Source organism: Arachis ipaensis, chromosome B9 (genome assembly GCF_059453495.1).
Source record: "Arachis ipaensis isolate K30076 ecotype BB chromosome B9, ASM5945349v1, whole genome shotgun sequence".
NCBI lineage: Eukaryota > Viridiplantae > Streptophyta > Magnoliopsida > Fabales > Fabaceae > Arachis > Arachis ipaensis.
Window position 1 is genome coordinate 21,990,380 of NC_142444.1, and position 21,525 is coordinate 22,011,904.

General features: G+C 37.6%; 3 protein-coding genes across 3 annotated transcripts; 2 read left to right on the forward strand and 1 right to left on the reverse strand.

Moving 5' to 3' along the window:
• The first annotated feature begins 565 nt into the window (after window positions 1-565).
• Window positions 566-5,940, forward strand: LOC107618898 (TRIGALACTOSYLDIACYLGLYCEROL-like protein). Its single transcript, XM_016321075.3, has 5 exons — window positions 566-1,028; window positions 1,502-1,748; window positions 2,102-2,474; window positions 4,582-4,865; window positions 5,626-5,940. Exons 1-5 carry the CDS (start codon window positions 757-759, stop codon window positions 5,818-5,820), a joined length of 1,371 nt encoding a protein of 456 aa, XP_016176561.1. The 5' UTR covers window positions 566-756; the 3' UTR covers window positions 5,821-5,940.
• Window positions 5,941-7,422: 1,482 nt separating this feature from the next.
• Window positions 7,423-11,854, reverse strand: LOC107618965 (10 kDa chaperonin 1, chloroplastic). The gene is made up of 7 exons (XM_016321161.3): window positions 11,565-11,854; window positions 11,417-11,478; window positions 11,274-11,324; window positions 10,421-10,486; window positions 10,261-10,311; window positions 9,384-9,413; window positions 7,423-7,681 (listed from the first exon to the last, which is right to left on the reverse strand). The coding sequence occupies exons 1-7, from the start codon at window positions 11,644-11,646 to the stop codon at window positions 7,613-7,615; spliced, it is 411 nt and encodes a 136-aa protein (XP_016176647.1). The 5' UTR covers window positions 11,647-11,854; the 3' UTR covers window positions 7,423-7,612.
• Window positions 11,855-12,508: 654 nt separating this feature from the next.
• LOC148543993 (uncharacterized) lies at window positions 12,509-15,172 on the forward strand. Its single transcript, XM_088500428.1, has one exon. It carries the CDS (start codon window positions 12,509-12,511, stop codon window positions 15,170-15,172), a length of 2,664 nt encoding a protein of 887 aa, XP_088356554.1.
• The last annotated feature ends 6,353 nt before the right edge of the window (window positions 15,173-21,525 follow it).

Here is a 21,525-nt window from a genome sequence, read left to right on the forward strand (position 1 = left end):
GTGCCTCATATTAGTCCCTGAGACCATTTTTAGTATAAAAACGTTAATAGAGTGCTGTTGTAGACTATCACATGTCACGTTAAAACTTGTAAAATGATGCAGTTTTGGTTTTGACATTTAAATAGCTCAAAAACGACATCGTATTACTTATTTTGTTAAGTAAAATTTTAATAAACACCATTTAGGATGTTGTTTTTAGGTTATTTGAGTGCCAAAACCAAAACGACATCATTTTACAAAGTTTAGTGTGGCATCCGGTTGTCACGACAGTGTTTCGTTAAGGTTTGTACGTTGAAAATTGTTTCAAGGACTAACATGAGTTATGTTTACAAAATTTAGAGACTAAATAGAGGCAATTGAAACTTTAGGGACTAAATTGAGACTCGCGTGTAATTTTAGAGACCAAATTGAGTATTATCTCGTATTTAGGTGTGTCTAAAAATGTCTACAAATTTTTTTTTATTTTTTATTAAAACACTATTAAATATAGAACGAATATTAAAGAGCGTTGTGTTCGAAATTTGTTCCATATATAAAGACAGCAAATGAAGAAAGTCAAGAAAGTGTCGTAACTTCATAGATTGATAGTATTTTCTATTTGAAAAAAATCCATTTATTGAATGAATTTATTTTTGTAATTTTTTATTTTGTCTCTTGATGCAAGTGAATTGTGGATAAGCAGGAGAAAGGTTAAACCCCAAAGACAAAACCCGCCTCAGCTCCAACTCGAAGCCTGCAGAGTTGTTACACTTTCCAATGGCGAAGTTAAGGACAGCCATTGACTCTGCATTCTTTGACTTGAACGTGGCATCCCCTCAAACATTCGATGGGTGTGCGAGGTCCATCCCTGGAGACCCCTTTCCCGTTGACGGTTCCGTTGCAAGCAGGCTCCTTCGCCCTCTTCAACTCTCCTTCATCCGTGCCAACTCCCCTCTTTGGGTTCTCCCTTCTTTCTCTCCCACTTCTCCTAGGGATTTGGGTTCTTTCTCTCTTCACTCTCTCCTCTTCAGATTTGCTTCTCCAACCTGGTAATTCTAACCGTATCTCTTATGTATTACGAGTCACTGCCATTTTCAGGTGGTGTAGTTAAGTTGAGTTTCCACATTGTCCATGCTTCAAGCCCATAGAGCTCTTGTGTGAGGTGTGTTGAGATATGCATCAGCTATTTAGTTTTTGCGAGATATGGTTCCCGACATTTTTAGAACAAGTAATTGACGTCCACACAGCAAGTAGATGGAAGTTTTGTATGTAGAGGGAGACAATAGAGAGACAGGTTAAAGAATTCACTTAGGTTGTTTCGGGACACAAGGGTCTGTTGAGTATCCCTTATAGTTGTTCTTTTTCTTTCTTTTTGGTTGTTACATTGTTACCCTAGATGATGTGTTGAGACTCAATGGCCATAATCTTTTTAGGCCTAGTTCTTTATGTATAGAATATTTATCCTAACACTTCAGTAGATTCATAGTTTCATTCAGATTTTACATAATTATTGTTGATGTAGGTGGCTGGGGGTGACTGGACAGTTTCGTCCTAGAAAGCTGATTGCTGAAATAAAAAATGAGATTTCTAATATTGATGAATTCGACATCTCCATAGTCAAGGATGTCACAAGGCATTTCATTAACAAGTCAATGTTTTCACTTGGGATACATTCAGAGTTTGCTTTAACTTCCTCAACGTCCGTATCGTTTTCTGCAGAGGCTCATGGTGAGAAAGGACGTCGCCAGAAATTGATGGTTTATCACAAGGTGCGGAATGTAAATACTTGTCATTGATTTTCATTTTTCTGATGTGAAGAGTTAATAAAACATGTTAAGAGTTTATTTATATTCTCAAAATGTTGAATATGATTTGTTTAGATTCCATCATGGACCTCTTTTCCTCCATTCTAAAACCAAAATATATGTTCAACTGCTAACATTGGAAGTTGGAATATGCAAACTATGTGGTAATTGTAAAGTAAATTATTTGTCTATGTATGTAAATTCTTCTGAGTGTTCGGTTGCGATTGCACTCTTTTTGTGTTATCATTTGCTTTGTTAATCCTATTATTCTGCTTTAGTGTATAACAAAACACCTCAAGTGACACTGTTCCATGCAGCTTCCTGAACATGATCTTACATTTGAGGCAGCATGGCCTCAATTGTTTGTTGACCACAAAGGAAAATATTGGGACGTCCCTGAGTCTATATCTGCTGATCTATCATCCCTTGTGTCTGAGTCGGGAATACGTTACCACATTGGGATACATAAAAATGGTGGTAATCCTAGTTCAGTCAATGCAACTGATGGCAGTCCACCACTTTCTCTACTGCCGGGGTTATGTGCAAAGGCTGCCGCTACTTATGAGATGAGCAGGGACTTTTGGAGGGAAAAGGCAGACTCGGAGGAAGATATCTGGGACAACAAGAAGAAGAGTACTCCATATGATTCTCGTCTTGCGGAACCTCATGCAGCAATATCTGGAACTATGGGTAATTTCTCTATACAGATGCTAACTTCGTTTCAGATAAGAATCTGTATGCGGATTTATCTTTCTTTCAACCAATATTTCGTGTTGCGATATGATTTATCAATTGATCTGAAACAATCTATTCTTGGGGACAAGACAATAGTCCCTAACATGCTCTCTCTCCTTTTCCCCTTGTCCTTGTCCCAAACATTCAGTGTCATCCATGACATCCCACTGCCATCTATCCTATTTTCAGAAGATAAATTTATGATATTCTAACAATAATTAGTAGATTTTCGTTCATATATATGTATCATTAATCTTCATAGACATGTATTTACTATTTTCATTGCTTCATTTATTTAGTATATTTGAATGTTTTCTTTGGAAATAGAGATGTATTAAATAATATTGATATATGGAATAAAGCTTTAGAAGCATATGACTTTCTTATAACTAGATGTATAATAGAGTGTATGAAGTGCTTTGTGCAACCAGTCAAACTGTGTAGCATCTTGGATATTTTGCACATCAAACCATAGTACTCGAGTTGGGTGGATGAAATAGGCAAATGCTTCAGGTGTTATGTTATATATTAGAAAGGTTCCTATCAAGATTAAAGGAAAACTTTACTGCATAGCCTTAAGAAATGTGGCGTTCTCATGGTAGTGAGCAAATAGAAGCACAATTGAAGTAGTTCAGAGAAGAGGATGGTATTAGTGGATGAGTGGACATAAATGACACTTAACACAAATAAATGCGATAGAGAGAAAATAGGGGTAGCAGCTATTGAAGGAAAGATTGTAGCATTTTTTTTGTCTTAGATGATTTGTCCCAATATATTAAGAGGGGCCAAAAAGTTTGTGTAACAACAGGTACCAAAAGCTAACAAAGAACACGAGGGAAATAAGAGAAAAACATGAAAATGAGAGTGAACCAGTGTGGTATCACTCCTTCCCTGTTGTAGTAAACTGAATCTTAATGGAGAAAATGGAGAATGGCAATGGCAAAAATTATAGGGTCAGCCTCCCTCCTAGTAAACTGAATCTTAATGAAGAAAATGGAGAATGGCAATGGCAAAAATTATAGGGTCAGCCTCCCTCCTAGTAAGAGCCTATCCTTACTTTTTTCCACCCTAACATTCTAGTTCTCGCTCTCCCCTATATGACCCATGCTATTCTCTTCTAACAGAATCATCATAGGATCTCACACCCTCCCACTACCTGTGCCATGTGGCATATCGGTTACAATATCAGTAGATCCCTAATTATTAGTTTTTCCTCCCATTTCTTTTTTTTTTCTTTCTGCTATAACTAAACGGTAGAGGTGGAATTCTCCTTAATTGTGGCTTGGGTCCCATCTTTGCTGCTTTCGAACCTTTACCTTGGCTCATCTTCTCAGGGTACATAACATTGTGCATAAGGTGCTTAGGCAGCACGAGTACTACCCAATACCTTTCTAAAAGTAAGCCATTGCTTCTTCATTGAGGTGAGTTTCTACTGTGCCTTTCAGGCAGTTTTTCTGTTATTAAAGGAAGTGTTGTTGATTGTGCCAAATAACACCAGGGCAATATCATATTGTTTTGCATGTTTATGTATTCTGTCAATTCTGTACATTACTTCCTTTTTATATTTTCTGAAATAGCAGACATTCTGCAATCCTTTGTCCCACTATAGTATTTTTGAGGTTGGCTACTCTGCATTGAGATTCACTATGAGTAAAGATACCCAGGACAAGCACATATTCTCATGTTTAATAACATAGGACATTAGGAAACAAAACACCAGCATAGGACAGTTGGCTTGCAAACAAATTCTTGTAACTATGTAATTCCTACAAATTCAAAACTCCAGCATTAAGAAACAAACAGGGCATTAATTAACATTCTCATTGAGGTCAAAAAGGCTAAATTATGCAATCACTTATCTATAAATTGAATCTTTGAGGACATTAATATGGAGTCACATTCATTCATGATGATAATGTCACTGGTTTTATAAATTTCCCTTGATTTGCTTATTCAAGCCAATAAATTTTTTCCATTTTCCATCGGTGACCAGTTGGTGGCTGACTGCTGAGAGTTTGCGGCAATTATTTTTGTTTTGTTAATATTTCCAACTACATTGTAGGTGGCTCCTGTGCTTCTTGGATTTGGAACCCGGAGAACATTGTTGGCACTGATTCAAGAGAAGTCAATAGATCTCGTTTTAGTGCGGATTTATTTGGTTCAGTTTGCTATTCTTATCAGCAAGGAAAATTCACAAAAGATTTTCGGGACTTTACCAAAGTAGATGCTCGTCTAGATATACCTTCAGCTTCTGCGTTTGCAAAGAAGGTTTTTAGTGGATTCAAGAGGGATGTTAATGAACAAGCAGCAGCCTCACCCCGTCTTAATTTAATCTTCCAACAGCAGGTACAATTTTATTTGCAGATGGTACAAATTCTTATTAGGAGTGAAAATTGGAGCCTATGTCATACTACAAGTTATGCGGTTTACATATGTGGACTGAAAATTAAACCAAAATGTAAACCATTTGATTCGAGCTAACTGCATGAAATGGAGTAGTACTTCAGGTGTTCTCCATTAACACAGATAGTAGTCATACAATATATGTTAGTTAATGTTGCAGGAGATGATAATATTTCACTTGATGATTGGACATACTAGACAATATACCATTAGAAATGAACGTGTTAGAAAGAATGTTAGGGTGGCATGTATTCTAGACAAGATTATAGAGAGTATTTACTCAGGTAGTTAGAGAATATGTGAAGATGTTTAAAAGATCAAATAAGGATAGTAGGCATGGAAACAGGGTAGTCCAACAAGTGGCAGAGGAGGCTAAGAAAAAGATATAGACAAAATTATTAATGTTTGGATTTGAGTACTTTGTCTAGAGTTATGGCTTGTTACTTAGGACCCTATCAGTTCATCTGCTCCTTGTAGTTAATTGTACCTACTAGGAATTTCAAAAAGGTTTGTCTGATGTTATATTACAAGATCAAGTGTATACGTGCCTACTTTAGTTTGAATATCTTCTATCCTCAAACTAGCTGTAATTACATAGCATTTTGCACGAGGATGAAGAGTAATAGGTGAGTTCCACCTTCTACAAATGCAAGTAGCTAAAAGCTAGACGCAGGATTATAGCTTGTTCTATTTTTGTGTGTAGATTGCAGGGCCGTTTGTCTTTCGTGCTGATTCCCGAGTTTCACTCATGTCTATGCTTGGGAAAGGTGGTCCAATAGAGGACTTCATCTGCAGCATAAATTACTCCTTCAAGTCTTTGCCATCGGGAAAGATCGTTGCTTGGTTTTCTCCAAAACGGAAAGAGGGAATGGTTGAGTTGCGTCTGCTTGAGTTTTAGGATAGTGTATCGCGGTTCTTTTTGGGTAGAAAAGCTGTTGCATGTATTCAACCTCTTTAATTTGATATTGCAAAATGTTGAATTGATTCATTCAATGCATTGTTTTTAATCTTCTTGCAAGTTTTGGGCTTGAACATGTTTAAGAAAGGTTGCTGCTGAATTTTGCTGAACAGTCCCACATACACCCTTATATTTTGACACAATTTTAACACCACTATAAACATGTGGATTCACTAAAATCGTATTTGTTAAACAACCGAATCCACTCTCTCCAAGCAACATTTTCAAATACTCAAGATAGGATGAGAGGAAGAAACCTGCAGCAAGAAATTACATGACACCTTTTTAGATTTATTTCAGTTTGTGTAGGGGTTTTGATTATTGGTTTTATTGAGTTTTAACAAGAGAGTGGATGTATGCTTTGATTTGTGGATTCTGTATTGACATTTTGTTGAGTTGCATTGTGCATATCACCTATTTGGCACTATTAGTTCCACGGATAGTTTGTGCTAATAACAAATACTTCAACTTGCATTGTATTATGGTATTTTTGTTTTAACTTTAATAAACAAAATGGCTAAAATGAATTTTTTCTAACATTAAAAGTACTCAATTATTTTATTACCATTTAATTTGTTGGCTTCATGTATCAACTAACATGGATTTGATTGTAAGTTTTTGAGCTTAATTGTTCTTAGTATTTAAGTGGGATTAATTAAATTTGATGCGGGATTTATTTGGGGTTTTAACTTTATAATAACTAAAATGCATTGTCCCAAAAATAAGAAGTATTCAAAACAGATGAACGTAAGACTACCAACAAAAAATATCAAATCTTATGAACATAACAAAAGTACTCAAAACGGATGAACATACAAATAAAAAATCTAATCTCTATGAAAATATTACTTGATATCTTCATTGATTGAAAGATTTCCATTAGAGATTGAAAGAGAAGATTATGAAAATTCAGATGAGTGTTTCATGTATGAGAAAGTTAATGAAGTAAATTATCAGAGAGATTGAGAGAGAGAACTAAAATAAGAATTAAGTTCGACTAGAAAATGGCAAGGGAGCACCCAGGCTGCACAGCAATACTTCATTTAGTTTTAAAAATAAAAATTGAAAATAGATACAATGATACAAAAGCTAGAAGGTGGGAACAGAACAGTGGAGCACAATGGTTTCTTATTATTTTGCAAACTAATTTATGAAAAAAATTGAAAAAATCCATTCTCGAAATAACACAGCATGAACATACATGAACTTTAGTTTAATTTTAAAATTTTCAAAAAGATTAAAACACAATTAATAATCATATTTTACAAAAAGAAATTACAAAATATATTTATTAACGTAAAAATGCCAAATTTCAAGGATGAAATAATGTTATTTTTCTAATCATATTTATAAAAATTTCATCAAAATCTAATTTTTAAAACCTTTTATCAATCTATCTTTAGCTATAAACTTTGAAACACTATTTTCGTAGTTTACTTATATGTAGCAAAAAACATCCAGATACTAGACAATTTATATCGTACAGGTAAAATTACCGCTAAGAATAGAGACTAGAGATTACAGAATGTTAACTCCAACCTATACCGGGCACCAAAGGCATTCATTATTAAAAATTTTTATTTTTACTCTCAAAAAATATCCCTAGTCAAATAATCACTGCAAATTATTATAAATAACAAAATTTAACAACTAAGAATTTGAAAAGTTAAACCATTCTAGGCAATACATTTCCCATAAATATTATGGCGGAAGGTTGCTCCTTCGTAGTAAGCTACTCAACCACGGCCAACAGGTCGCTTGCTTTACAGAAGCAGTGCTTTTCGTCAGTCCCCAAATCAACCTGACAGATAGTTACACCAACCAACAATATTCTATTAATAACTAGACCAACCAATATTCCATTGATGACAACAAATGCAATTGAAATGCTATCAATTTTCCTGTAGACCTAACCAACAACTACCACAAATTGCAATTACGCATATTTGAACTGCATGAGTTTGTTTCATCGATGCATCACTATAGCTGCGTTTGTTTACGGAGACAGAACACTGGGACAGGACACAGAGACACAAAATTGTGTTTGATAGAAGAGACACAGACAGAGACAATGTGTCCAAAGACACTGAATTAGTGTATTTTGTGTCCATCCTAACAGGAAAGACACCGAGACACTAACAAGGAAAACAACTTATTTTTTATTTTTCTTTCATTATTCTTGTTAATTTTTCATAATTATATTTTTTATTATTATATTTTTCATCTCAAATTTTTTGAATGAAAAAAATGAAAATAAATTGGATTTTCATAATTTGTTCTAGTTTATCACCAAACAGAATACAAGAACACAAAATTTTGTGTCTCTGTCCATCAGTATCTTGTCCTGTCCTGTTCTCAATGTCTTGTCCTGTCCTGGCCCGTTTTCAGAAGCAAACGCAGCCTATGGGCTTGTTTGGACGTCATTTTCAGAAAAGATCTTTTTTAATGATTTTTTTTAAAAAGATTTTTTATAAAAGTAAAAGTAATTTTATGTTTAGATATCTCATGTAAAAAGATCTCTTTGTTTATCAATTATGTTTGGATAAAATAAGATAAAAATACTTTTTTGTTCATTTATTATGTGAAAAACATCTTTTTTATTTTTAAGAAAAAAAAATCTTTTAAAAAAAAGATAAATTATAACTTCTCAAAAAAGATATTTTTTATTTTTCTAGTGTTTTACTTTTACTATTAGAAATTTGCCAAACACACTAAAAAATAAAAAAAGATCTTTTTTTTTTTGAAAAAAATATTTTTTTTTTATCGATTTAATGACGCCCAAATAAGCACTATGTACACTACTACTCACCAACTCAAAAGGAAGTAACCACAATGTGTCACTAATTTATAATAACTGGAAACAGGCACAAGATGATACACTAAACATATGATTCGACTATTCGTACAACCGGGAGAAACAACCCATCCCGACAGAGCACACACACACTCTATCGAACAAAATGTATATGGGCCGTTGGAACAGCGTTTCGGGATAAAATGGGCAAAGATGTTCTGTCCAGTGTACAAAAATCATCACCCAAGGCATGTTTCACTTGCAATAAAAATTGCATAGAAATCTTCATGGATAAGTGTGATGTGTAAATTCCTACAAAGCTAATCCATAAAAATTCCCACCTTATTTATATTCCCCCAATTGAACCTACCATACATTAAAAACCATTGTATAACAGTTCTATAATAATGTGAAAAAAAAAAATCAGAATTATATAAAGATAGTGAAAATACAGTTCTCTAATTTCCAGAACACAGTTTAATCATATATTTGACAACATTATCCTAATAATAAAGTGCAATTTTAAAACATTTTCCTGAAAACAGGAAGTTATGTCAATTATCCCAAGAATAGATAGCACTTGCACCCCTCATGACTGATCTACCTAAATCTGTGCTCTAAGCATACAGGTCAAATATAAACAAGCAATTAAGTCATCATCTGACAACTAATGTATAATTTTAAGAGCAAATATTTATGTGGCACATACCTCATAAGCATTCATGTCAGTAAACAAAACCTGCAAAAGAATAAAATTAGTTTATATTTGGAAGAATCCTAACAAGTTTAAACTAACACTTCTTTTCTTTCTTTTGCTATTATTCTTGTCTGAGAAAAAAGCAACAATATAGAAGTCAGATCTACTTTTGTCATAAACAATATTCCTATTCAGCTCTTTAGCCTGTTTCGGATTTATGGTAGGTAAGACAGTGGAGTAGAATGGGTTTAAACTTTAAAGGAGTGGAATAGACCCCATAAGAGTAAAGATATTATTCCACACGTTATTGTGGATAAAATGGGCTTCTACTCTAAGGCAACCAAATTGAAAAAAAAAAATGAAATATAGGTTTTCTGGAGGAACTCGAATACTTGATGGAATCTATTCTATCACAATCATAAAATAACCAATCCAAACAATGACAGCTTATTATATTCAATTGAGTCCCATTTCGCTCCACCGCAAACCACTAATTCAAGCATACCCTAAGTTACCTCGGAGCCCTATTACAGTCATAAGTTATGCAAATTAAATTATATGAATATCTAAAATCATACATGAAAACGAATCAGAAAACAGTCAACAATCATTTAACCATAACATTTAATTCAAGGTAAGTTATGGCAATATTTCCTTTTTTTCAGATTATCATTAGTAATACTAAATAAATTTGGGGTTCTTTTAAGTCAAATTATTATCTGAATAAAGAAATATCAAGGGTGTTTAGCTTATATCATTGGAATAGGATACTTTTATTTAGTACTAAAATTATTGAAATGAAATATCAAGAATTTATTGAGATATTTCATTTTCTCTTTTAGATATCTACAATTCTACATAATCTCTTTCACAGCAACTGATCATGTACCTTTGATCCAGCTTTTACTTCTTCTCCTGCCTCAGCACCAACAGAGAGGATCTGAAAGAGAAAAATTCAAAAAGAAAAAAGAAGTCTGATTTAGAACACAGAATTCTACAGTCATCATGTTTAGGGAGCTAAAACACCAAATGCATCTATCTCTACTTACTTCTCCCATCAGATATCGCTCGAATTTAACAGCGGACTTGGGCAACAAAACTCCACCAGCAGTTTTCTATACCAAAAAGACATGGTCACACATCAGACATGTAACATGGAAAATGTATCCTACACTTGTATACCTGTTAATTGCAGTATATATTCTTTATAGCAAACCAGTAGCAAAAAATGATATTTAACTAATTTAAAACTCAACAGAAACCTAGCAGCTTAGTTATAGTCTTTATTAAAATTGCTTTGTGTCACATCCTTCCAGCTGAATAAACATTAAACAGCCCTAATTTGCACTCAGACTGCTCATCCTTTATATTGTTATTCCAACAACATATTGAACAAACAATCATTGAAGTATACAAAATTAATGCTTCAAGAAGAAAAGGTCATTTAACTAATTATTTATCTAAAAGATAGACTTGCACAAGGGGAAAAGAATACAAAGACTGTCTCGGCAAATAACAGGAAATAAAGACCCCCAATCAAGTGAGCAATTAAAGGTGCAGGCTTTGCAAAAACTATAGCAACAATAAGAGAATAAAAAATAAAAACCCCTTCAAAAACAGGCAAAATCACAAAACTAAAAATACTGTACTGTCCTTTACTTGCATACTATATCATAGAGCAAAGATGAAACACCCTGCTGGTCCTTGCCCACTCTTTTAGCATCAAAGAGTGTAGAAACTATAAACTTCAACACTTGTCAGAGAGTAAATTCATGAATTGAATCTTGCACCGCCTGATGGCTTTATTTTTTTGGAACCCTAGTTTTGAATGTTCTTACTGGATAATAATAAACAATGTCACAGGTTAAAAAAAAAAGTTTGTAATGCAAGTTTAAAGCTTACATCTGGTAGTGCCTCCAAACGAATAAGGACTCTATCAGCCTGAGGCACAACCTGTAAAAGAAAATAAAAGAAAATAGAATAAATTTCACCAAAACTCAGATGGAAATGACTAAACTTTCGAAGTATATATATATAACAAAAACCTTAGTTGGTTCCCATTTGTTGGAAACTAGTGCATTGACTTTGAAAGAGTGCCTTTTCAAAACTGCAGAATCAGCAGATAGGGTTAACAAAATTGCGTAAGATGAAGAAATTGGGAAGCATAAATGAAGGTGTAGGAAAATAAAGTACCTGGGAATGTGTTGTTGGAGGAAGAGAATGAAGTGGTTCTGTGTAGGAAGGGGGTTGGCAAAGTGACAAATGTGGATGCCATGGATAAGTGAAAGTGAAAGAGAAAGAGAAAGAGAAAGAGAGAAAGAACTCGGTGTTTACTGTTTAGAGAGAAGAAGCAGAAAAGTGTGGATTAGGGATAAACCCTTTTAATTCTTGCCTACCACCACAAAAGCCAAAAGATTTCACACGATGTAACGATAGAAAGAGAATGCCAGAAGTGTTCTAAGCGTGAAACTCCTAGAATGTTCGTTTGAAAACTGTACTTGGCAGGTTTAGATGGGCTTTTTTCAAAAGTACTTATTTTTTTATTTTTTAAAATTTTTTTAAATAAATAAAAATTATTTTATAATTAGATAGATTCTTTTAAAAAAATTTTAAAATATTAAAAAAAAATTTTAAAGTAAAGTATTATTGGCTTTAAAAAAAGTAAATAATTTATTTTTTTAAAAATATTTTTAAAAGATGTATCTAAATATATTTAAAATTTAATACAAATATTTTATTTTTGATAAAAAATATTTTTCTCACTCAAATAAGGGGCAAAAAACCAGAATAAACCATGGGAAGTTGAAAATTACTTAAATGAGCCAAACTGAAATTCGTTTCTGCAATGAGCCAAACCCTATATTTATATAATTCGAACCAGTGTGGTTCGAACTCAATTCATTAGTAATTCGAACCAGAGTGGTTCGAATTATGAAGAGGGAAATTTGTTCAAGTAAATCGAACCAGGGTGGTTCGAATTACTTGGGAAGAAAACATATCACATAATTCGAACCACACTGGTTCGAATTATATAGGGAGAAGCTGCATCAAGTAATTCGAACCAGGCTAGTTCGAATTACACAATTTGAATTCGAACCAGTCCGGTTCGAATTAGTGGTAGACAGTGCAGTATATATATGGTTCTAAACGTGAGTTGCTCTCATAGAGGGTGTAATATGGCTAGTGAGGAGAGTTTTGGGGTTTTGGTTCACCATAGAGGATCCATTAAGAGAAAAACTCGCTCCGGTGTGAAGTTCACAGATAAGGATCCTCTCTGTATCGTGGTGAAACCAACGACGAGCTATGATGATCTTGTTAGATCCGTGCTGATGAAACTCGGTCTGGAAGGTGCGAAGCGAGTGAAGAAGTTTTTCTATCGCATTCCAATCACTGTCTTGCAGGATACGGTGAAGTATGATTGCTTCACGATTGGTAGTGATGAGGACCTGCAAGTCATGTTTCTATGTCGGAGGCAGTTTCCCGAGGTTAGGACACCAGAGTTGTTGGCAAAGTTGGTTGATGTGGTATCCAGCTCAGGGGGTTCGAACCGGAATGCCACCACTGAAGCAGCGGCAGCCGGTTCGAGTTCAAGGCCTGCCGTTGCTTCTTCGTCCGTCCCTGTGTACGAGCCAGCGGTCGAAGCAGTCGCCTCCCCGTCTTTTGCTGTTGATCTGAATGATGGAGTAGGCGATGTGGTAGGATCAGTTGATATACTGCCGAACGCTTTACAGGGAGTTCCACCGGTTGGCGTCGGTGACGGAGTGTTGGGTGATGTAGAGGAGGACGACGTCGAGCCGGATATGATTGAGGATGACAGCGGCGACGAGGTTGGAGCGACTGAGGCTGCATTGGTAGTCGGTGGTTCTAGTTCTGGCACACAGCAGTATCCACCACATTTTTCCTCTTTGGACCTAGATGCCATGAGGCAAGAGGGTGTATCAGGGCACTCTGTTGGATTCGGAGCTAGAGATGCTGAAGGGACTGCTGGTTTGACAGAATTCCAGGTTGGTCAGCAGTTTCAGGATAAAGACGAGGCCCTATTAAGTGTGAAGACTTACAGCATCCGGCGAGGGGTACAGTACAAGGTTGTGGAGTCTGATCATCGCCGTTATGTGGGCAAGTGTTCTGAGTTTGGGAATGGGTGCACATGGTTGATTCGACTGAGCCTGCGGAAGCGCAAGGGCATTTGGGAGGTGAAGCGGTACAATGGACCTCACACTTGTCTTGCGACCTCCATCTCGAGTGACCACAGGAGCTTGGATTATCATGTGATTTCCGCGTTCGTTATGCCAATGGTTAGGGCCGATGCATCCGTCAGCATCAAGGTGCTCCTAAATGCGACGGCAGCACACTTCGGGTTTAGGCCGACTTACAGGAGGGTCTGGATGGCGAAGCAGAAGGCAATTGCCCTCGTATATGGTGACTGGGATGAGTCATACAACGAGCTCCCCAGGTGGGTTTTGGGAGTCCAAATGACGATGCCCGGTACTGTTGCAATCCTACGGACGAGCCCCGTTCGAGTTAGTGGACAAGTAGACGAGTCTCAAGCTTTTTTTCACAGACTTTTCTGGACGTTTCCACCGCTCATCCAGGCATTTCGCCATTGCAAGCCTTTAGTTAGCATTGATGGGACCCATCTGTATGGGAAGTACGGGGGTACTTTGCTCATCGCGATTGCACAGGACGGGAACTCCAACATTCTACCCGTTGCATTCGCACTGGTAGAAGGTGAGAATGCAGAGTCTTGGTCATTCTTTCTCTCCCACCTTAGACAGCACGTGACACCGCAGCCCGGTCTTCTGGTTATATCGGACAGGCATAACGGCATAAAGGCTGCGCTTGAGGCTCCGGACGGGGGTTGGTTACCTCCATCTGCATACCGTGCATTCTGCATTCGACACGTAGCGGCTAATTTTGCCCTTACCTTCAAGGGCAAGGATGCACGTAGGCTTCTAGTGAATGCCGCATATGCCAAGACCGAGGTTGAGTTTGATTACTGGTTTGATATTCTTCGGTCTGAAGACCCGGCGATGTGTGAGTGGGCGAACCGGATTGATTATTCCTTATGGACTCAGCATCGTGACGACGGACGGAGATTCGGTCACATGACGACGAATATCTCGGAGTGTGTGAACTCAATCCTAAAGGGTGTAAGAAACCTCCCTGTTTGCTCTTTGGTGAAGGCAACATATGGAAGGCTTGCGGAACTCTTTGTTCGCAAGGGTAGAGAGGCTGAGGCCCAGATGGGAACCGGACAGCAATTCAGTCAGTACTTGGTGAAGTGTATAGAGGCCAACTTGAAGAATTCGAGGTGCTTCACGGTGACTTTGTATGACCGGGATAACTCCGAGTTCACCGTAGCCGAGACCACCCCGACGGGCTCTTTCTCATTGGGTACCTACAGAGTATCGCTTGCCTCCAGGACCTGTGACTGCGGGTACTTCCAGGCACTTCATTTCCCGTGCCAGCACGCACTTGCATGTTGCGCCTACTCACGGGTTACCTGGTCCTCTTATGTTCACAGCGTGTATCAGATTAGTTCAGTGTTCCGTGTGTACCAGATGGGATTCACACCGCCGATACCGGAGGGATTCTGGCCACCTTACAACGGGCCAACCGTGATCCCGGACCCTGCCAAGAGGCGGGCAAGAGAGGGTCGTCCGAGATCCACTAGGATACGGACGAACATGGACGAGGCAGATCCGAACCGGCCAAAGAGGTGTGGCCTTTGTCGCCAACCCGGACACACCCGCAGGAGTTGCCCACAGCTTGGAGGACCGTCTCACACGGGGGGCCAGTAGTAGCGATCTTGTTATTGTTAGTGTTTATTGATTTTATTTTTCATGTTACTTGTTATTTAAGATAATTTGTGTTATCTGTTTATCCTTTTACCTTCTAGTAATGAAAAAGTTGCATCTGAATTTGAATTTGGTTAGAAATCCCATGACTGCAAAAGTTGATAACTATAGTCTCGTATGATTCAATGATGATACATAGTCACTAATCCACTAGGTAAATAACAGATTTTTAAGTACAATAAAATGAGCATACAACAAGGAAAAATAGAACTAAAGTAAATAATCTAAAATACATGAGTGAACCCTAACGTCCAAAATACATGAAATGTAAATCATCTAAACAAGTGGGAGCCTGTCCCACAACGACGGGGAACCCGTGGCCTCTGACCTCTGCGGATGAACGGCTCCTCATCCTCTATCTCATCTGCGTCCTCATGAGGGGTAGGCTGAGCAGGTGGCGTAAAATGGAGTGGTGCGACAGACGGCCCGGCGATAGACTGTGATGCAGCGGTGTAAGCGGAATGTGGGGTACCTCCCAAAGCAAACTGGTCACCAACAGGAGTCGTAGCAGGCTCGTTCAGATCAACATCTAAGGGTGCCTGCGTGGCAGGGGTCTGAGGACGCCTCCTGCCCGGCTCGTCCTCCTGCATGATAGCCGAAATCTCCGCCAGAAACCGTGGACTGCCGAAGTCCGGATCGAGCGTATCTGCCCCAAGGAAGTCCTGCCACTGTGATCCGGGAATAACCCATGGAGTACCGTCCTGCTGAGGCTGGTCGTCGGTGGGTACTCCAACAAAGTAATGTCCAAAAGGACCGGACCCAAGTCCAGCGTCACTAGGCTCAGCCCCGTCACCCATCCCGGACCCATACCACTCACCTCCGTGAACCCCATCCTGGGTACTACCACCAGCAACTGAGGCCGCCCCTGCATCATCCCCGCCCTCAGGCCCATGCTGATCATCGTCATCGTCCTGAGGGTCAGGTGCAGCGGCATGAACCGCAGCACGCCCTCTACCTCTGCCAGGATGATGTCGTCGTCGACCCCTAGCGGGGCCGGCCTCTTCGCCAGCCTCCATAGCACGCTCAAGCCAACCCCAGTCACGCTGGCTACGACGTGTGCCCACGCGAGCTCTCCTATCAACCCGCCTCCTATCCGGCACGTCGTCAGGCCGATCCATCTCAGGTACTTGCCCAGCTCCCCGCTGTGAGGCCTCAACAGGAATAGCAGCGGCTCTCGGATCGCCCAACTGCGGATCCGGAGACAAAAACCTCTTCCCGTGCTGCCTCCACCAATCCAAGAACAGATGCGACGGACCAGGGTCAGCGACAACATCGAATCTCAGCACGCTCTGCGTACGGTCCTCCCAATACTGATGCCACTTCTGCAAATGGGACGGGAACCATCGATCGCCGCCTCTGCCGTCCTTCGACATCAGAAAGTCGATGTTCAGGGCGGCCTGTGGACGGGGCTGCACCCCTCCAAACTGGGGAAGAACTCTGTCTACCTGATGCCACTCTATGACGGCAAAGTAGATAAGCGATGTAACAGACCGCCACAACACCATATGTCGAGGCTCCAAAACCTCGGGATGCAGGACCTGAAGTACGTCAGGGCTACTATACGGCATCCAGATAAACTGCACGCAGAACGATACAATGTCAGGGCAACTCGTGATGCCAACTCGTAAATTGTGGTTAAAGAAAAAAACTTATTAAGTTACATACTGACCTCTCTATCCTGCAACCGGTCTATCCATAGCCTCCAAGTCTGAACTCTAGGGCCCTTCTCGCTACTGGAAGGGATGTAACCTGACCACCTGCAACATGCACATGTGTTACCGCTACTTATATGTGTGCTTAGGGTATCCAATAGTAAATTGAAATAGACAAAGATTAGGGAAGTACCTCGAGGCCAGTGGCCAGCTAAACGTCTCAAATCCTGCAGGCCTAAACCGAGGAAATCGCCAGAAAATCCATGACTGAAGTAGCTGAAGTGGGCCTGCTAGCTTGATAACATTTCTGTTCGCCACACGGCACATGCACCGGTACAACCATGCCAGTGCTGCAGAACCCCAGCTGTAGCTCCCCATCTCCTCCAGCCTAGCTACAAACGGAAGCCATCTGATGTGAACGCGGTTACCCGACTTGTCCGCAAAAAGCTGCGTGCCCAACAACATCATGATGTACGCACGGGCATAACGACGCACCGTATCCTCATCAGCTCCCTCCGGGCACTCACCAAACGTCTCCTGAAACCAGCTGCAGTTGACCGCGTACTTCTGAACCTGGCTAGGAGGAGGTACCACTCCAAACAACTCCTCGAACCAAACCCAGGCTGGACGGCCACCCTCGATGTATATATGGAACTCTGATAGGCAGCCGCTGACGTAATGCCCGTCCACTGGCAAACCCAGCTGGTATGCCACGTCCTGCAGTGTGATAGTGCACTCTCCGAACAGCATGTGAAACGTGTGAGTCTCCGGACGCCATCGCTCAACAAACACACTCACAAGGGCCTCGTCCAACCGGAACCATCTATCGTTCAACCTTGCAAGATGGTAAAGACCAGCCATCTGCAGGTACGGAACGTATCTGTCATCCAGGACCATGCCCTGCTGCCGCCGCATGCTCCTGATGCATCGCTGAGGCTGCGGAAGAAATGAGCCGCATTCTTAGAACCAGCTTAATTACCGGTGACAAACATAACCAACACGATAATTGATAAACCAAAAAATCTTACTATGTATAGACGCTTAAAAATACCAAGAACGAGAACAATTTGCATAAGAAACTTAAATTAGAAACCCCCATAGGCTACTGACATGAAAGATCTAACATTATAAAACCACAACTAAACTGCCTACATAAACCACTACTAGAAACCCTTAACGTAAACCGTTAACGTAAACCGCTTACATAAACCACATACATAAACCAGTAACATAATCCACTAACATAAAACACTAACATAAACCACTAAGATAAACCACCAACATAAACCACTAACAAAAACCACTAACGTAAACCGTTAACGTAAACCGCTTACATAAACCACATACATAAACCACATACATAAACCACTAACATAAACCACTAACATAAACCACTAACATAAACCACTAACATAAACCACTAAGATAAACCGCTAACATAAACCACCAACATAAACCGCTAACAAAAACCACAAACGTAAACCGTTAACGTAAACCGCTAACATAAACCACATACCTAAACCACTAAGATAAACCACTAAGATAAACTACTAAGATAAACCACCAACATAAATCACTTACAAAAACCACTAACATAAACCATTTACAGAAATCACTAACATAAACCACTAAAATAAACCACCAACTAAACCAATATCTTACTCGCATGCCAAACCACAAACTCACATGTACCGGTAAAACAAAGTTATTTCCGTACTAACCTCTTCGTTGATGACCCCAGCTATATGGGCGACTCCGTCCAAGCGATATAACCGCGCCGGATCGTCTTCCATGAGCAGAATATTGCGTTCAGGTCTTTCGCGCACAGAATCTGGGTCGTTTTCTCTGAGATTTGGTGGGGCAGGGGAAGGTGAGAATGGTTCGAATGAGCCTGATTCGAACTCCTTATATAGCCAATTCCCTAGTAATTCGAACCAGGGTGGTTCGAATTACTACCAACCTTGCTTAAGCGTAATTCGAACCAGGGTGGTTCGAATTACATGAAGAACACATTTCCCCCTAATTCGAACTGGAGTGGTTCGAATTACTTGCATAGGTAGTTCGAACCAGTCTGGTTCGATTTACATTCAATTTTTTCTTCGAAATTCGAACTGGTCTGGTTCGAATTATTTGAGAATGAAGTTCGAACTACCCTAGTTCGAATTACATAAAAATATGATATGGCTCATTGCTGTATCGATTTTCAGTTTGGCTCATATAGGTAAATTTGGATTGATGTTGGCTTATTGTAGTGTTTTGCCCTCAAATAAGCCAATTCAAACTAACATTTGGTCATTGAATCTAAAATTTCAGAAGTTCAAACATTCTTCTAAGTTTAACTAAGATCGAATTGAATATAATAAACAAAAATTTTAGGTAATTAAAAATTTTTAGAATTAAATTCACAATCAAATTTTATTATATTTTAATAAACATTTAATATATTTTAACTTTTATCTTATTTAAAACATTAATTCATATACATATTTATCTAAATAATTTTTATTATATTAATAAATTATTAAATTAATTTGATTGAATTTGATTAAAAAAAACTTCATCATATAACATTACTTTATAATAAAGTAATATATTTATGTATAGAACATATATTTTTTTTAAAAAAATTTTGATTTTGTTAATTCATTGTTTTAAATTGATTAATTACTAAAACAATAAAAAAATATTATTTGTATATTAATTTCAACCACTAATTTTAGTCATTATATACAAATAAAGTAAAATAGTGCATACGGATACGAATACAATAAATACACAACGCGCTAAAATAGAACCAACCCAATTTTTTCATCACGTCATTCCTCTTCTTTTCTTTAATCGCACGATTTCTTCTTTTCTCGGCGCAACGCTTCACTATCCTCTTGTTCAATCGCACCATTACTCCTCACTTCTCACTTTCTTCTCTTCACTGCATAACGCTTCACTCTCCTTTTCTTGGCGTCACTAACTTCTCTCTTTTCAGTGAATTATTTTAAATACATTACGTTTATTTATTTTGGTTTTTCTTATTTTAGAGATTTGATTATATTTTTATTGGTCAAATTAAAAAAGTTGTTACTTGTTGAAATAAAATCAAAATTCAATAGAATTTAAATTTTAAATAATGAAATTTAATTTCTGATTTAATTTTATTTGTTATTTTTTATTTGTTAATTATGAGATTTTTTTATTTTTTATCCTGTTGTCAGTAATTAAATACCTTTCAACTTGTTTTTAACAGTAAATTGAGAGTGATGATGTTACTTTGACCTCATTCTCAACTCTCAAGAAACTGGTATTAGAAGCTGTTGCTTTTGGATCTTTTCTTTGGGAGACATAAGACTATATCGATAATTATATAAGTTTATGAATGATTAAGTAGGGTAATGCAAAGGCTGCAAATAAATTTTTTATTTGTTGGGCGAATTCTACTTGTTGTTGTGATAAGTGTTAGGTGGATGTCCATTTTTTTATGTTACTCAAGATATCAAGAGAGATTACAATTAATTAAATTTGAAAAGGTGACCCCTTATATATATATATATATATATATATATATATATATATATATATATATATATATATAATAGGATAGCGTAGTTGAAACAGAATACATACAATCAATAATAACAATAATTCTCTCTCTTTATATTGTCAATAATAATCTCTCTCTTTTTTATATATACAACAAATAAATTCGTATCTTTCATATATATTAGTCATCTCTATTAAGATTATAATATTAGTAAACACTAATACTAGAGTTATCTATGTATACCTTTTATTTTATATTTATTCATCTTTCTTATTTATTTATTTTAAAACACGTCATCAGCACGAGACTCTAATCAAATTTTTAGGAAAACTTAAGTAACAAATTTTTATTATGTCGAACCTCTCTCATCTTAAATTTAATGCTCTTGATATATCTAGAAACAACTGCTTATCATGGATACTAGATGCTGAAATCCATCTTAATTCAATGGATCTTGGAGATACCATTAAGGCAGAAAATAATGCATCCCAAAAGGATAAATCCAAAGACATGATATTTCTTCGTCGTCATCTTGATGAAGGATTGAAAAATGAATATCTCACATTAAAAGATCCTGTAGATTTGTGAAAAGACCTTGAAAAAAGGTATAACCATCAAAAGACGGTGATACTTCCTCAAGTCTGATATGAGTGGACGCATTTACGTCTCCAAGATTTTAAATCCATAAATGAATACAATTCAACAATGTTTCGAATCACCTCATGAATGAAATTATGTGGGAAAAAGATTACTGATAATGATATGTTAGAGAAAACTTTCTCAACTTTCTATGTCTCGAATATCCTCCTGCAGCAGCAATATCAAGAAAAAGGATTTAAAAAATATTTTGAATTAATTTCTTGCCTTCTTGTTGCTGAACGCAAGAATGAGTTGCTCTTAAAAAATCATGAAGTGCGCATAGCTGACGCCGCCCCATTTCCTGAAGCAAATACAGCAAATCATTACCACAAAAGAGGTAAATGGCAATGTTTTGGTAACAAAAAATTATAGAAGGAAGAAAAATTATGTTCACAAGAAAAGATCTCATCAGAAGTGGGATAAAGAAAGAAACAATGGACAAAATAAATCAACAGAGGATAAATATTTCC

Excerpts from the sequence above, each read along its gene's own strand:
- LOC107618965 (XM_016321161.3), bottom strand. The coding sequence starts at position 11,646 with ATGGCATCCACATTTGTCACTTTGCCAACCCCCTTCCTACACAGAACC. Across the intron at positions 11,479-11,564 it reads CTCCAACAACACATTCCCAG|TTTTGAAAAGGCACTCTTTC; the intron begins GTACTTTATTTT and ends CTGATTCTGCAG. Across the intron at positions 11,325-11,416 it reads ACAAATGGGAACCAACTAAG|GTTGTGCCTCAGGCTGATAG; the intron begins GTTTTTGTTATA and ends TTTCTTTTACAG.
- LOC148543993 (XM_088500428.1), top strand. The coding sequence starts at position 12,509 with ATGGTTCTAAACGTGAGTTGCTCTCATAGAGGGTGTAATATGGCTAGT.
- LOC107618898 (XM_016321075.3), top strand. The coding sequence starts at position 757 with ATGGCGAAGTTAAGGACAGCCATTGACTCTGCATTCTTTGACTTGAAC. Across the intron at positions 1,029-1,501 it reads AGATTTGCTTCTCCAACCTG|GTGGCTGGGGGTGACTGGAC; the intron begins GTAATTCTAACC and ends TTGTTGATGTAG. Across the intron at positions 1,749-2,101 it reads AATTGATGGTTTATCACAAG|CTTCCTGAACATGATCTTAC; the intron begins GTGCGGAATGTA and ends TGTTCCATGCAG.